Source organism: Sabethes cyaneus, chromosome 2 (assembly GCF_943734655.1).
Source record: "Sabethes cyaneus chromosome 2, idSabCyanKW18_F2, whole genome shotgun sequence".
Lineage (NCBI taxonomy): Eukaryota > Metazoa > Arthropoda > Insecta > Diptera > Culicidae > Sabethes > Sabethes cyaneus.
In genome coordinates this window covers 79837516-79851269 of record NC_071354.1, presented here as the reverse complement: position 1 = coordinate 79851269, position 13754 = coordinate 79837516, and the positions used below count along the sequence as shown (strand labels likewise).

The following is a 13754-nucleotide window of genomic DNA, read 5'->3' as shown; positions in this document are numbered from 1 at the left end:
TTGTTCTACGAGAATTAACTGTACAATAGTTTAATAAGCTGTTATACAACAATAATTCTACTTGGGAATCTAACAATGATATTCTCTTCAATTACCTTCTCTTCTGATTATTACTGCGACATAAACGCAATTATAATGCAAAATGTCTAAAGGATTAGCTATAGCTAGCTAATGAACCCAGTAACCGTTTCAAGTTACGTAATATCAAAAACAAGCTCGCCTAAAAGTCGAGAGACAGCAACAGTAGTGCTACCTGTGAGTTAAAGTTAACCAACATATACTAGTTTGTGTATATTTGAATTTGGATGCACACAAACACATATGAAATGCATTGCCTCGCTCGCACACATCTTTTCCTACCAATACAAGTAGACACAGCTTCAACTTTTTGTCGGGAGGGGTGCGCTCTGCTATGCTACTTGTCATTTGTCTGGGCTCGAAGCAGAGCCAGCTGGAACACCCGGTTATAAACAGGAATAGTTCGATCACTTTGACTCAATTTTCATTTATTTGACAGTACCGTACCTACGGGGCCCAATATGACAAAGTTAGATATTAGACATTTGTAGAACAGGTTTTTATCGATAATTTTGCTGAATAAAGTTTTGCTGTATCTTTTGTAGTTACGGCGCTACAATGCAATGCTAGTATTTATCTTATTAGTGACTAAATGAACGTTCATTCGTTGTGCGAGCAAGACAATCCAAGGCAATCCTCGATTTGGTCTACTGTCAATTGCTCCAACTAATATCTCATCCATAACGATGAGAAACAGAAGTGGTGATCAAATGCAGCCCTGTCTCACGCCAGCAGTAAACTTTATGGGGTCGGACAAGACGCCGTCGTGCAAAACCTATCACGAGAACGCCTCGTACTGTGCCTCGATGGGATGGACTAGCTTATCTGGAACTCTTCTACGCCTAAGTGCGCCCCAGATGTTTTCGTGGTTGAGTCGGTCGAACGCCTTTCCGAAGTTGACGAACACCAGCAGAAGAGAGTCCTGGAATTCGTTGATCTGCTCCAATGCGAAGTGTTGTGATATGGTCTACACATGATCGGCCAGTACGGAATCCAGTTTGCTGCCGCCGGAGAGTAGCGTCGATCTTCTCCTGGATTCGGTTGAGGATTACCTAACAGAGTACTTTTAAAGTAAAATAGAGCAGCGTGATGCCACGCCAGTTACCACATTACCTGTATCCACCTCCTGTATCCAGCCCACCGGAAAAGTTGCGGTTTCCCATATATTGCTGAAGAGCTGATGCATTATCTGAGCTGACAAACATGGGTCAGTTTTGACCATTTCGGCTGGAATACAGTCTATCCCTGGAGCTCTATTGGATTTCATACTCTTGATGGTTGCTACAATTTCATCCAGCGATGGCGCCTCCGAGATGACGCGATTAATTCACGAACTGTAGGCATCATAAGCTGCTGGTTTTGTTGATCTCTGATATTTGAAACTCGAATGAGTTGTTCAAAATGTTCAGTCCACATTGGCGTAGCTAGAAAATTTCCCTGGAGGGGGCCTAGGGGGTGCCTTCCAAAAAATCTTTGATTATGATCTTGTTACTCTGGCTGTCACCGATAGGACAAGGTTTTGTAGGGAAATACCAGGCGGGTTTGATGAGGGTCCGCACAATTACCAGGAATATAGGGAGTACAACCTGTCTGCGCATCACATCGTTATTGATTTGAAAGCAACATACGATACAGTCGATCGAGACCAGCTATGGCAGATAATGCACGAACACGGTTTTCCGAGTAACCTGACGCATTTGAGCAGAGCTACATTGGAGAGAGTGTTATGTTTCGTGTGCATCTCGTGAATACTTTCGAGTTACTTTGAGACGCGGCGAAAGTTGGGACAAGGTGACGGCTTATTTTGCATGCTATTCAACATCGCACTTGAAGGGGTGATCCGACGAAATCGCAATCTAGCTCGAGTGTTCTAAACATAAATGCGGCCAAGACCAAATACTCAAAGGAAACAAACGCGTGCCTCTCGCGGACGGTAACTGTTAATGGCGATGAACTAGAAGCACTGTTTGGAGAGATTGCCATCATCATCTGGCGAAAGTCAGTAAGCTACAGTGTGACGAAAACAGTTCTCTTTAATATCTGCACCAGCATCAGGAACAGGGAGGCTCAACGTGCAAGATGGCTCGACCAGGTCGAAAGTGGTTTGCGACCTCTGTGACTGGGAAATTTGCGATGAGTGGCCCAAGATGTAGTTGAATGGAGACGAACGCTTGAAACAGCATGAGCCGGGGTGGTTACTAAGCTACTGACGACGACGACAACTACGCTTTTGCGATGCCTAGTGAAAAAGAAAATTTCTACACAGCGGGAACATATACACTGAGTTTTTTCCCGATTTCCAATTCCAATGAGCAACATTTCTGGAGGGGGCCTGCAGAATTCTGGAGTGGGCCTACAGAATTCTGGAGGGGGCCTGGTACCCCAGGCACCCCCTCTAGCTACGCCAATGTCAGTCCATCGCTTAAGCTGTGCTGAACGGTCAGTCAGTAGCTGACCAGCTCTGTCCTTTAGCGGCATCTTTGTACTCATCCTGACACCACTAAGGCGGCGAGAAATATCGTACAACAAACGGATATCAGTATATCACCATTGGCGGCACCAGGTACTCCTTGCTCGGCTAGGGAGTTGGTCCAGGCTCTCTTCCAGGTCCCGCCTACGAGCACGTTTAACAGCCCTCTCCAGTTCGGCACATCATTGACGGGCAGCTGTCTTAGCCGATCTGGCACTCGCTTAATGCCGGCTTTCGCCTCTCTTCGGCGATACAGTACGGCTGTAGTGATTCGTTCTGAGAGTCACGGCTAGATCAGAGCCAACTGGGGTGTTGTTACGTAAGGCCCGGTTAAAATCCGACAGCTGACTAATGAACTTTGGATTACTGGACTCTAGCGAATTCGTTAACATACCTCTGCGGGGAAAAATCATTTCAGGGCAGGACGATCCGGGATATTCAGGCGTACTTGCCCGGAGTTACAGGTTGAAACTCCTGCCACCACTCCGACCACAAGACCAGGACGACATTGATAGCAGGATACAGTAGGGCTGTGGCGATTTGTCTTGAGATTCCGGCTGGGTAGGAGACAACAGGGGCTCTCATAGTGACTTGTTTCGTGTGTTCTAGTAACTGATGGGATGGTACGTAGTATGGAAAGATGTGCAAAGTGTTACTTAGGTTGATGTTACGATGGACAGATGGCGGTTCTAAATTAAGTATCGACAAATCAGCGTTTGTATGAACCATTTTCAACCAACCGGCTTGCTTATATTTTTTTTGCATTTTACTCCGACTTCAATGCTCTAGGTAAGGAATTCTCGCGTCACTTTTCATTTAGTCCAATGTAACAAATGTAAACAAATCCGGTTTATCACAACAAATTATTGCTCTTTTTAAACTCTATGTTATACAAAAACACCTGCCCAAATAGAATTATTTTGAGGTGAAAAAATTAGCATTATCAAAATGTCCAATGTGCACATTCGAATTCTCGCGTCACTTTTCATTTAGTCCAATGTAACAAATGTAAACAAATCCGGTTTATCACAACAAATTATTGCTCTTTTTAAACTCTATGTTATACAAAAACACCTGCCCAAATAGAATTATTTTGAGGTGAAAAAATTAGCATTATCAAAATGTCCAATGTGCACATTCGAATTACGAATGACTGACTGTTACTACGGTCGTCCTCATCTGATGTCCAAAGTGCAAAAAAAATCAAAACAAACCCAATCTGTACATTGGACGTTTAGCAAGTGAAAGTTTTTTTTCGCATTATTTATGCATTTTAAGTGAAACAAGCGGTCTAATATTGAAAAATAACCTCGAAAATAGCGTAGCACGGCAACGAACGAATTTTACGGTGATCTCGCTTAATTTATGTGCAATAGCCTGGAAAAATAAAACCGTCCAAAGTACAGCATGAGATGGTAAACAGTCCAATGTAACTTTTTCCATAATAAACCAAAACTGCTTAGTTTTAATTAGATTTTTAAAATCTCCGTTAAATATTGAATGTTATTATTCATCAACCACGTTGAGTGAATGACTGAAAATTATTTCATTTTGAAACAATTTAAAGTTCAATTCGAAGAACTTCGATCTCGTTTTTCTCAATATGGTGGAATTGTTACATTGGACGAAATCAAAAGTGACGCGAGAATTGAAACACTTCCAGCTAAAAAGTATAGAACTGCAGGATTCAGGATTCTTTAGAAAATATCTGTATGATGGGCATTCCAGATTTTGATTATGATGCGCTTTCTGGTTGTGCAGGTTATTGTGAAGCTGAAGCAAATACTGGAGCTATCTTAAGGCTCTTAAGTACTTGTAACACTGTGCCAATTCTGGGCGGGCCTTGAGGACTAAGGTTGTAGCACAGACAAACAGACAAGACACTCGCGTTAATTCCATCGTCCATTCAAAAACCACTTATTTTTCAAAAAAGCATGTTTCGCACCATGGCCACACTGCGGCGCTCGAGTGTTGCTTCGAGTTTCCAGCACCGACGAACCGACATGCCATCCCATACATTTTCCATAGAAACTTTTGACCAAAATTTCAAATTAAAATACGTTAAAACAGTAACGCCATCTGTACAACGGATCGCCCCTTATTATCAATAAGGCTGAAGAAAGGTGAAAAAACTTAATTGTTTGAAATGAACCCGAATGATAAAAAATATTAGTAGCACTTCACACATCATCACAAGCGTAATATAATTGGGATAATACTGGGATAATAATGATAAACTAGTGTTTATCAGAAAATTTCATTTTTCGTGGTTACAACGAGATGTTAATGGTCATTTATACAAACGCAATGTCTAGCAATATATTTGCTCACCGCACCTTTTTTTTTACTTTATTGGTTACGTAAATCAACAAAAGCGGCCTGCATGTAAACAAGCAAAATTTTCATCAGAGTGGAGAAAAGTAAATCGGAGAAACAATCCCAAGCTCCAGTTGATTTTTTGCACTTCGGATGCTGGTTTCAGATATTGCACTCTTTGAATTTCGCCCAGATCCCCAATTATTAGCAGCTGATGTCCATAAGTGCCATTGATTTGATAACGAAGCAGCAGCAGCTGCTGCTGCTACTGGAGGTGATGTAGATTGATCTCCGTACTGACTCTGTTGCTCGTGTGCATTTGTTGTTGAAGCAGGGATTATGTTGCTGGGGCTGAGGGTGCTCGTTACACTTTTGCTGTTGCTACTGATAATTTAGTAAATGCTCGTCGGTGATGGACATACTTTCTGCTTGTAAGGCTAGTAATAACATAAATCACCCGAATCACCATCTTGCGAGACAGCGGCCGAATCAGCTGACACTATTGACAGAAAAAAAGTCATCTAGCGAGTTGTCAGTTTGAATTTTTGACGTAAGCGATCGCTTGCTATTTGAAGCGACGGTTATGTGTCGGTCAAAAATGTGTTGCTTGTGTCACGTCAGTTCGTCAGTGTTTCCAGTATAAAACAATACAAATGTAAGAAACCTACAGTATAAAACCCTGCAAATGTGAAAAACCTACAGTATAAAACCCTGCAAATGCAAGCTACTCCGCAACATGCATAACAGAGGGCGCTAGTGTGCTAGCAAAATGTGTAGGACGATGGTTTTTGAAGAATTTTCTTCTATGTGTCATATCAGTTCGTCAGTGGTTGTAGTACAGTTTTCAGACAACAGGGATCTTCAGTATCAGAGATACCAGATGTGAAGACATTCGTGCATTCATAAATATGGGACCCATCGTAGAACCCATCATTTACTTCTGTTCTTGTGTGTTCTAGATCGACTAATGTTTCTGAATTATGAAGTATTTCATTATTTATTTATATTATACAATAGATTAGATTGAATAAGGTAAAATATTCGGAGAAAAACACAGGGTCCCAAATCTATGCTTGCACAAAAAATGATTTCACACCTGGCATCTATGCCAGAAGTGAAGACATGTCTTCATTTTGAAGACATTTTGAGGATTTATTTTGAAATATCTACACTTCAAGACATGTCTTCACCTGAGAGAGAGTCGCGAAGACGGTCTTATTTTTTCAAGCTCTGACCGTTTTTATCTTTTCTATTATGTTTGTATTCATTTTCTGGCTGACTGTTCAAGCGCATTCGTGAACTCTACATTGGACGTGATGATAAGGGTGATAACCCAGGTAACCAATAAGCATTTGCAATGCAATTTAAATGCAAGCCAATAAGCATTTAAGTTGCCTTAAATGTTACTTAAATGCTATTTTGGCAAAATATGCGGCTACTTTACTGCTAGCCCTCATATAGTGCTGGCAATGCTTATTTGCAGCTAGTTACCGACAAGAAGAATTTAAATAGAATTGTGGATGCGAATTTACAACAGTTATGCAGTCAAAAGGCTGATAAACAGTAACTTGCAGTATAAAACGCCAGGGATGCTAATAAACGATTGATTTATTTGCTCAATTAAGGATTTACTGCTTACACTAATGCTTATTGGTTACCTGGGAAGTGCGTGTCTTGGAGTGACATTTTTTCCTGCTAGTTGGTCTATGGGTACATCAGCTTTTGCAAAAATACTGTATGAAACATGCAATAAATCGGAACTTCAACTTTTGTCAAGTTTTCCTAAAAACTACCCCCGAAAACTTGCATGGGTTACCAATACTTTTCCATTTCTGACGAATAATAACGACTGGCTGCAGTTGACAGTTCAAACTGGCTGCATTTGACGTTGGATTTTTTCCTATCCGCGAATCTCTCTCAGGTCTTCACCATGCAATTTGAATGGGAGGGTAATTCTGTAAACCCGGAAGAAGATAAATGAAGACATTTGTTCTTGATTCGTGAAGACTTTTCAAAAGATCACCTGGTAACCGGTAACCCTGTCTCTTATTCAGTACAAAAAGTTTACTTATGGTCTTTTTCACGCAGAAAGGACATATCGATTTTTAGAGTGTAGTGTATGTTTTTATTTTGTTTCTTTTGCTTCGAAAACAACGAAAACAAAGCGCACAAGCGCAACATAAAAATCGACGAAATATTAAGCTGCAGAAAAAAAGGTGCATAGCATAAAATGACCTCGAAAAGCTTCGACGTGTTGCAGAAGAAATACCAGTTTGTCCTCCAAAATTTCCAACGATTATGTCGTGTTTGTGCGAGTACAGAAAATCTTATAGACATATTTTCCAATGAGAAAACAGCTGATGGTGACTCTGTAAAGCGGAGCAATGTCTTCAACGCCGAGCGCAATATAAATAGATTGTTTAACGAAAACTATTTTCCGGTACGTAACATGAATAAAACATAATATGTATGTAAAGAAATTTCATGTAGATGCTCATTTCAGTACGATCCGGCGGAAGAATTTGGCCTGCCAGATTATATCTGCGAGAAGTGTATGGATACGTTAGTTCGTTGGCATCGTTTTCGAGAGACCTATGCTATTACGACTAATCTGCTGCATAAAGTTAGGGAGCAACTAAAGTCGGATAACGTGTTTAATAAGAATGCTTCTGCTGAATACACTCTTGCCAGCCGTGTTAAAATAATTGAAGAAAGTGGTGGTGAGGATATAGCGATCGAAACAGAATGCAATTACGAGATAGAGTTCCTTCAAGCTTTACCGGAAAATGCGGTCGTTGATAATGTAACCATCATTGAAAAGAGAGATGAATCCGAGATCCAGCATGAGCTTCAGGAACAGGAAGAAAGTGATTGGGATTTAGATGACAGAGGATCTGTTTTTGACACACGCTCAGGCATTTTATCTAATGAAAAGAACGATGAAGTGTTTCCTTTAACGATAAAATCAGAGGAAATTTTAGAACAAAAAGTATCATTGAATCGTGCTAATGATGGGTCATGTAAGTTACTCAGACATAAACGCGATTTTAATCAATGCCCAGTATGTGGCGTAATCGTCAAAAGCAAATTGAAACATCATTTAATGCGGCATTCAGTTCCTGGAGGACGCCCGTTCAAATGTTCTGAATGTGATAGGGCTTATTCATTTAAGCGCAGTTTAAACGATCATGTACGACAAGTGCACGAGAACATTCGGTATCCGTGTGATATTTGTGAGAAAGAATTTGTCAGCAGAGACGTTTTACGAATTCACAGAAAGCTGCATCTAGACGAATCTTATCAGTGCGATATTTGCGCACAGACTTTTCAACAACGGGTTTATCTTCGTAAGCACATGGCAATGCACGAGGGGAAAAGATTTAGCTGTGATGATTGCGGGAAGAATTTCCGCTTCAAAGAGCTTTTAAAACAGCACCTTCGAATTCATACTGGAGAAAAACCGTTTCTGTGCACGTTGTGTCTCAAAAGTTTCCGTACATCCAGCCATCTGAAGCAACATCATCGGACGCACGCGAAGGTAAAACTGTTCAAGTGTACACATTGCCCGGCCGTGGAATATGCATGCAAAAAGTCCTTGGATCGGCATAATGGGTTGGAACATCCCACGGCAAAAGCAGTGCGGTAGGTGAGTTTTTTTTATAATAAAATAGTCCACGAAATGAATATCAAAGATTTATTATCCGAACGTGTCGTACGCGGAATAATACTTCCAAGAATGATGGTTCCCAAATGAGCAACATAAACTACATAAACTGAATCCATTGCCCGTACAACATCTCTGCCTTTAACTGGTAATTTCCTACAACTACTCTACAGAGGAGCTAGGTAGAATCGTGGGATATTAGAAATAATTTAACTATTCACAGTCTTAACCAATTCCCTTGGTAAAATAATTTTTGATCTGTCAAATTTTAATTAAAACTTTAAAAAATTGATTATCTTTGTCGCTGCATAATAGGTTTTTTTGTTATCGTAGTGGTCTAGATTGTACATTCCTAATCAAACCGATTATGATCCAAATCCGTTTTCTTTTCAAACTGTAATTTGGAATGGTATTGAGGATATTCAAGGTGGGAATTTTGACCAGAATGGGATTAATCAAAAATGTAAAATCGAGGCGAGGGAGGTAAATTGTAATTTTTTTTTTTTTTTTTTTTTTTTTTGTGGGGTGTTGAGTTGGAGCTGCTTGGCAGCTTGATTTTCAAGGCTCAACCCAAAAGAATAATAAATTTTAGCTTCTATCTTGCAACAGTACTTCCAGACGGACTAGCCTATGTCGGCCGGTTGAACACTGGTTGGCCAGTACTGTCTTTGGATAGGTTTTCAAAATAAAACAAATTGACTGTAGCGCGATGTAGTTGTTCATGGTGGCTGAATATGAGTCTGAAGACGAGTGATAAAGTCAGATGAGTAGGTACGTCGCGTCGAACGTTTCTCCTTTCTTAACTAAGAAACAAGTCGGGAAGCAAATTTGAATTTGCTAATGCTTTATCGATTTTAAGATACTTTATAGGGTTTTAGAATTTCTAAATCTTGTCTTTTTGAGTCTTTAGAGGGAATGTCACCCACTAAAATATTGTTTTACTAACATCATGCGCATATCTCCATCAACAGTGTGCATACTTGATATGTGCATAATGGCAGTATATGCATTGCGTTGACGTGAATCTAAACTTTGTTCGCTTAATACTTCTGAAAACTACTGAAAAGAAAACTCAATTGATTGACAAATGTATTAATGAATTTTTGAGTTACTGTCGACCAATCTAACACCCGCTTCTAGGCAAGTTTTCATTCAGTATGCAACCATGTTATGTTTTTCGCTGAAGAAATAATAATAAACTTAGTAATATTTAAACCTATTAGAAAACATTATAAATTTTGAATATCACTGGTTCGCTTACCTTTCTCTTGCCTTTTTCTTTGTTAGCTTTACCTGGATTCTCTGTAGCCCGTCACATCACCTGAATCAGTTATTGGTCCATATTATTGTTGTTATCATGTTGTTCCAGATTCTTTTCTTGTTCAGGTCGTGTTAGTTTGTCGACATTTACTTGGTCTTCCAGCGAAAACAAACTGAAAGAAAAAAAGACGAAAACCCCTTGGGCAACTGCCCTGGATAGATTAAAATTCGCGATTCGAGCAAGCCAAGTCAAAGGTAATATCTTTGTGATTAACCTTACCAAAAGCCCTGAATCAATAGAAAATAGGTATATGTATATAAATTAAGATTCGTAAATCGAATCTTCGAACGTCTTGCTACCATTTTGAACGTTCTGCCAAATAAATTGATTCAAAAATACTTTTGGTAGGCTTCACCACATTTGGCATCACTAGTGTGCATCTTCCATTTGTGTAAAGATACAGACCAGCCCTGGGACCTGGTTGCAGTTAAGCAATCCTCAAGGTTATGCCATGCCCAGGGAAAATCGAGGCGAGGGAGGTAAATTGTAATTAACTTAATAATCTAAAGATGATTAAGACCAGAGAATTTTGTTATATTTCGCATTGTATCCAATGAAAAAGCATTGTGCTAAAAACAGTTCATTGATCGTGAGAAGGTCTAACCCGAAAAGATCCTTGAGCTGATCATGATAAAGTAATAATATATATATATATACGCACATATGGCTGTCATCGAACATCAAGTCCAAACCAAAAATTTAGTCACATAAATACATAAACTTTACCTACTATTCAAAAGTTATAGAAATGATAAATAAAATGTTACTGCAAAAGTGCTAAAATCAATCTGGGTGGTATTATGTTTGTCCTTTTTCTTTCGCGTTACCTTCTGTTGCTCCCTATGCAAGTAAAAATTAAAATTGCTATAAGTACTACCGATAGGCAGCATATCATAACTTTTTTTTTTTTTTTTTTTGAGTGGTTTTAACCCAAAGGGTCATTCACCAATATCATAACTTGTTTTGTAATTCAATTTAAGTATTTACGTGGACTGAAGTCCTCTTGTGCTCTTGTTCATGCAATTTTAAAGCTAAAGAGCCTATCGTTTTAAACAGTGGCATTCGCACTGTTAAAGAGGCATCGAAGAACGTATTCTCACATTTCACTAAACAACAAACATTGAGGAAGAATAAACACACCAATGAGAAGTCACAAAACCATACTAACGCGTTTTATGGGATAGTGAACGCTCCACTACTGGTGAGATTTATTTTTTACCATCTCTAATATCGCTCGTGGCACGTCCATAGTTTGGTCGTCAATCAATACGATGTCGAAGGTGTCCATGTATCGTGGTAGATTTTGCTCGGGCTAATAATAGGGAAAAATGTTCATGTTTGTTTTTGAGTATAATGCTATCATGTTACTGTTTTATCGAATACTTACATGATCAAACAGAAAGCCGATCTTCAGTACATGTGATGAAGTCGGAATGCCGTCGGCCATCCCTGCGTCTCCAATCGAGTCACCCATCACAATAACGTGGTCTCGATCGTGCACTAATTCATAATACTCAGTTCCTTTCAGAGCTGTTTCATTCTTATTAAACGTATGAATCATTTTTTCCTGCAGTCCGTTCAAGTTGCCATCGGCGCCATACTGCAGAAAATTTGAAATCACTTTTACATTCGGGTATAACACATTAGCTTGCCGGAGGACGGACATAACAGTATCACCGAGACCAGCAGAAAATACCAAACACGGTATCCGTTGCTCGTTCATGTCCCTGAACATCTGATGGGTTCCGTCTCGCAAGCCATCTTTGAAGCGCATAGCAACCTCGGCGATCTCTTCCCGCGGTAGAGGAAATCCCCTGTGGACAAGCGTTTTATACTCATAAATCGCAGTAACAGTTAAATATTTATTAGACTTTTAAAAGTAAGTTTTGCAAAACAGTGTGAGAATGTTTTTCAAAATTTTATTGAAGTAAATGAAAGAGGATAGCAAATTTCAAAATTTCGCAAATCATTTGGCTAAAAGTTCAATGAATTATTTGAGATCAGTTTTTTGTTTGCTATGAATCAACTGTTTCAGAATATCAATCGAGTCGCAAAACAAAGAGATACTTACTTCAGCAAATCGCCGGTTTTGCTCCACCACTCAATCATATAAACGATTTTTTCATCCAATGGCATGTGTGGATCGATCTCAATCGGTCGGTACTTCTCAAAAAGCTTTTTCGATTCCTCCAGCACACTAGTTGGTAACGATCTACACTCGTTAAACATTCCGAAGCTGGTGAGAATCTTTTCACCATTAGTGAGCCGCTGTTTAGTAATTGTGTAATCAAAATCTGTCACAACTTGCAGTTTTTCGATACCTCCGGCAACCAATTCATTCAGCATCATTTCCACCTTGTCCGGATCGCGAATTTTAACATGATCCGCATTTAAAACGGACACTTCGCTAAGACGAAATTTCTGCTGGCCAACCATAATATTCCTGACGGCAGTAAACACCTGCCAGAAGCGAATTTTGTCTACTAAAGCGATAATCGATGATACAGTGATGCAGTGATGGCTCTGTCAAACCCCTTTTTGTTTTCGCTCTCTTTCGAAGAATGTTTAGCCGAGAGATCGGAGGACGTTGAGAACGCCCGAGTAATTTATCAGTTTGCACTTGTTTTATTTATAAATTCTTAGCCTACACAAACAGAAAGCAGCGTCGTGGACTGAAAAGGAAACAGAAACGTTCATACCTACTAGTACTCGATAAACAGCTGATCTGAATGCTTAATGTTGACATCAACAATCCAGGGTTTTAAAACTGCTTACCTCTCACTAGCTAAGTGGTTTTTTCTTCAAAGATTCTCTACTGTAGTTGTCTGATGTTACTAATATATGCTACATTCAATTCGTTCGAGGCAATTGTTATACTGTGACAGCCTTTTTTGAAAGCGAATTAATTATGTGGGCTCTTGACTATCAACGACAAAAGACTGATAACAAAATCGTCGCACTGATCAATAACACGTAGCAGATTTCTTAGTTATGCTTTATTTTCAGTACACAAAATAGGTCATACAGAGAGCACTATTAAAAGAAGAAGTTTTGATCCGAGTAATTTGACTGCACTGCATACGAATGACGCAAAAATGTGTATGAACGATTAAATAATAAACTGACATACAAAACCAATGTCTCTTGGAAATTTAAGCATAAACATAAACAAAAATATGTTTTTAGCCAAACATATATGAAAACGGCCTATAAATTTAAAGACTGTCAAAGTATATATAATGCGGGGAAGCAGCCCCCAAAGGTTGAAGTCAAGTTGAAGTTAAACGAGCAGCACAATTGTAATGTTCTATAACTAAAAGAACACGTTTGTTTGGTTTGTTTCTTGATGGGGCTAATAGGCGAATAAACGCAAAACTAATTAAGCCCGTGCGACTCCTACATTTGGCTGTCCGAACTAGGAAAATGATGATCAGTTACAATTTTTCGCTGGACGGATATACAAATCAAAACATTTTTTATTTACATGTCAGTAAAATGAATATTGCGAACATTAAATTTTCCGCAGCGGGTTAGAAATCGTATTTACTAGCTAGCGCACTGGTTGGTGCAAATGAAATGTGTACTTAGGACAAGTAAATTGAGATCCGGATTTAGTTTAGGTGTGTGTGGTTATGTTTATAGGTGTGGGACCGAAACATTTAGATCCAGATGTATTCATGAAAGTGTTCTACCTAATTGTATAAGGTAATTTTAATGGTTTTAAGCAAAATTATAACAATATTTCATCCAAGGCATGCTGAATCAATGTCCTTAATGTTTAGTATTTATTATGTAATAAAATTTTAATAGTTTTAAATAAAATGCAGGCAAATAAAAATTATAGCAAGTATATATGTTATTTTCTAACCCAACCATAACATATATGATTGATTCCAAGGTGCGTA

General features: G+C 39.1%; 2 protein-coding genes across 2 annotated transcripts; one reads left to right on the top strand and one right to left on the bottom strand.

Moving 5' to 3' along the window:
• The first annotated feature begins 7094 nt into the window (after positions 1-7094).
• On the top strand, positions 7095-8534 carry LOC128737569 (zinc finger protein 62 homolog). The gene is made up of 2 exons (XM_053832241.1): positions 7095-7304; positions 7368-8534. The coding sequence occupies exons 1-2, from the start codon at positions 7095-7097 to the stop codon at positions 8508-8510; spliced, it is 1353 nt and encodes a 450-aa protein (XP_053688216.1). The 3' UTR covers positions 8511-8534.
• Positions 8535-10569: 2035 nt separating this feature from the next.
• On the bottom strand, positions 10570-12923 carry LOC128735098 (7-methylguanosine phosphate-specific 5'-nucleotidase). Its single transcript, XM_053829586.1, has 4 exons — positions 12625-12923; positions 11921-12521; positions 11237-11663; positions 10570-11161 (listed from the first exon to the last, which is right to left on the bottom strand). Exons 2-4 carry the CDS (start codon positions 12283-12285, stop codon positions 11045-11047), a joined length of 909 nt encoding a protein of 302 aa, XP_053685561.1. The 5' UTR covers positions 12286-12521; positions 12625-12923; the 3' UTR covers positions 10570-11044.
• Between the last annotated feature and the right edge of the window lie 831 nt (positions 12924-13754).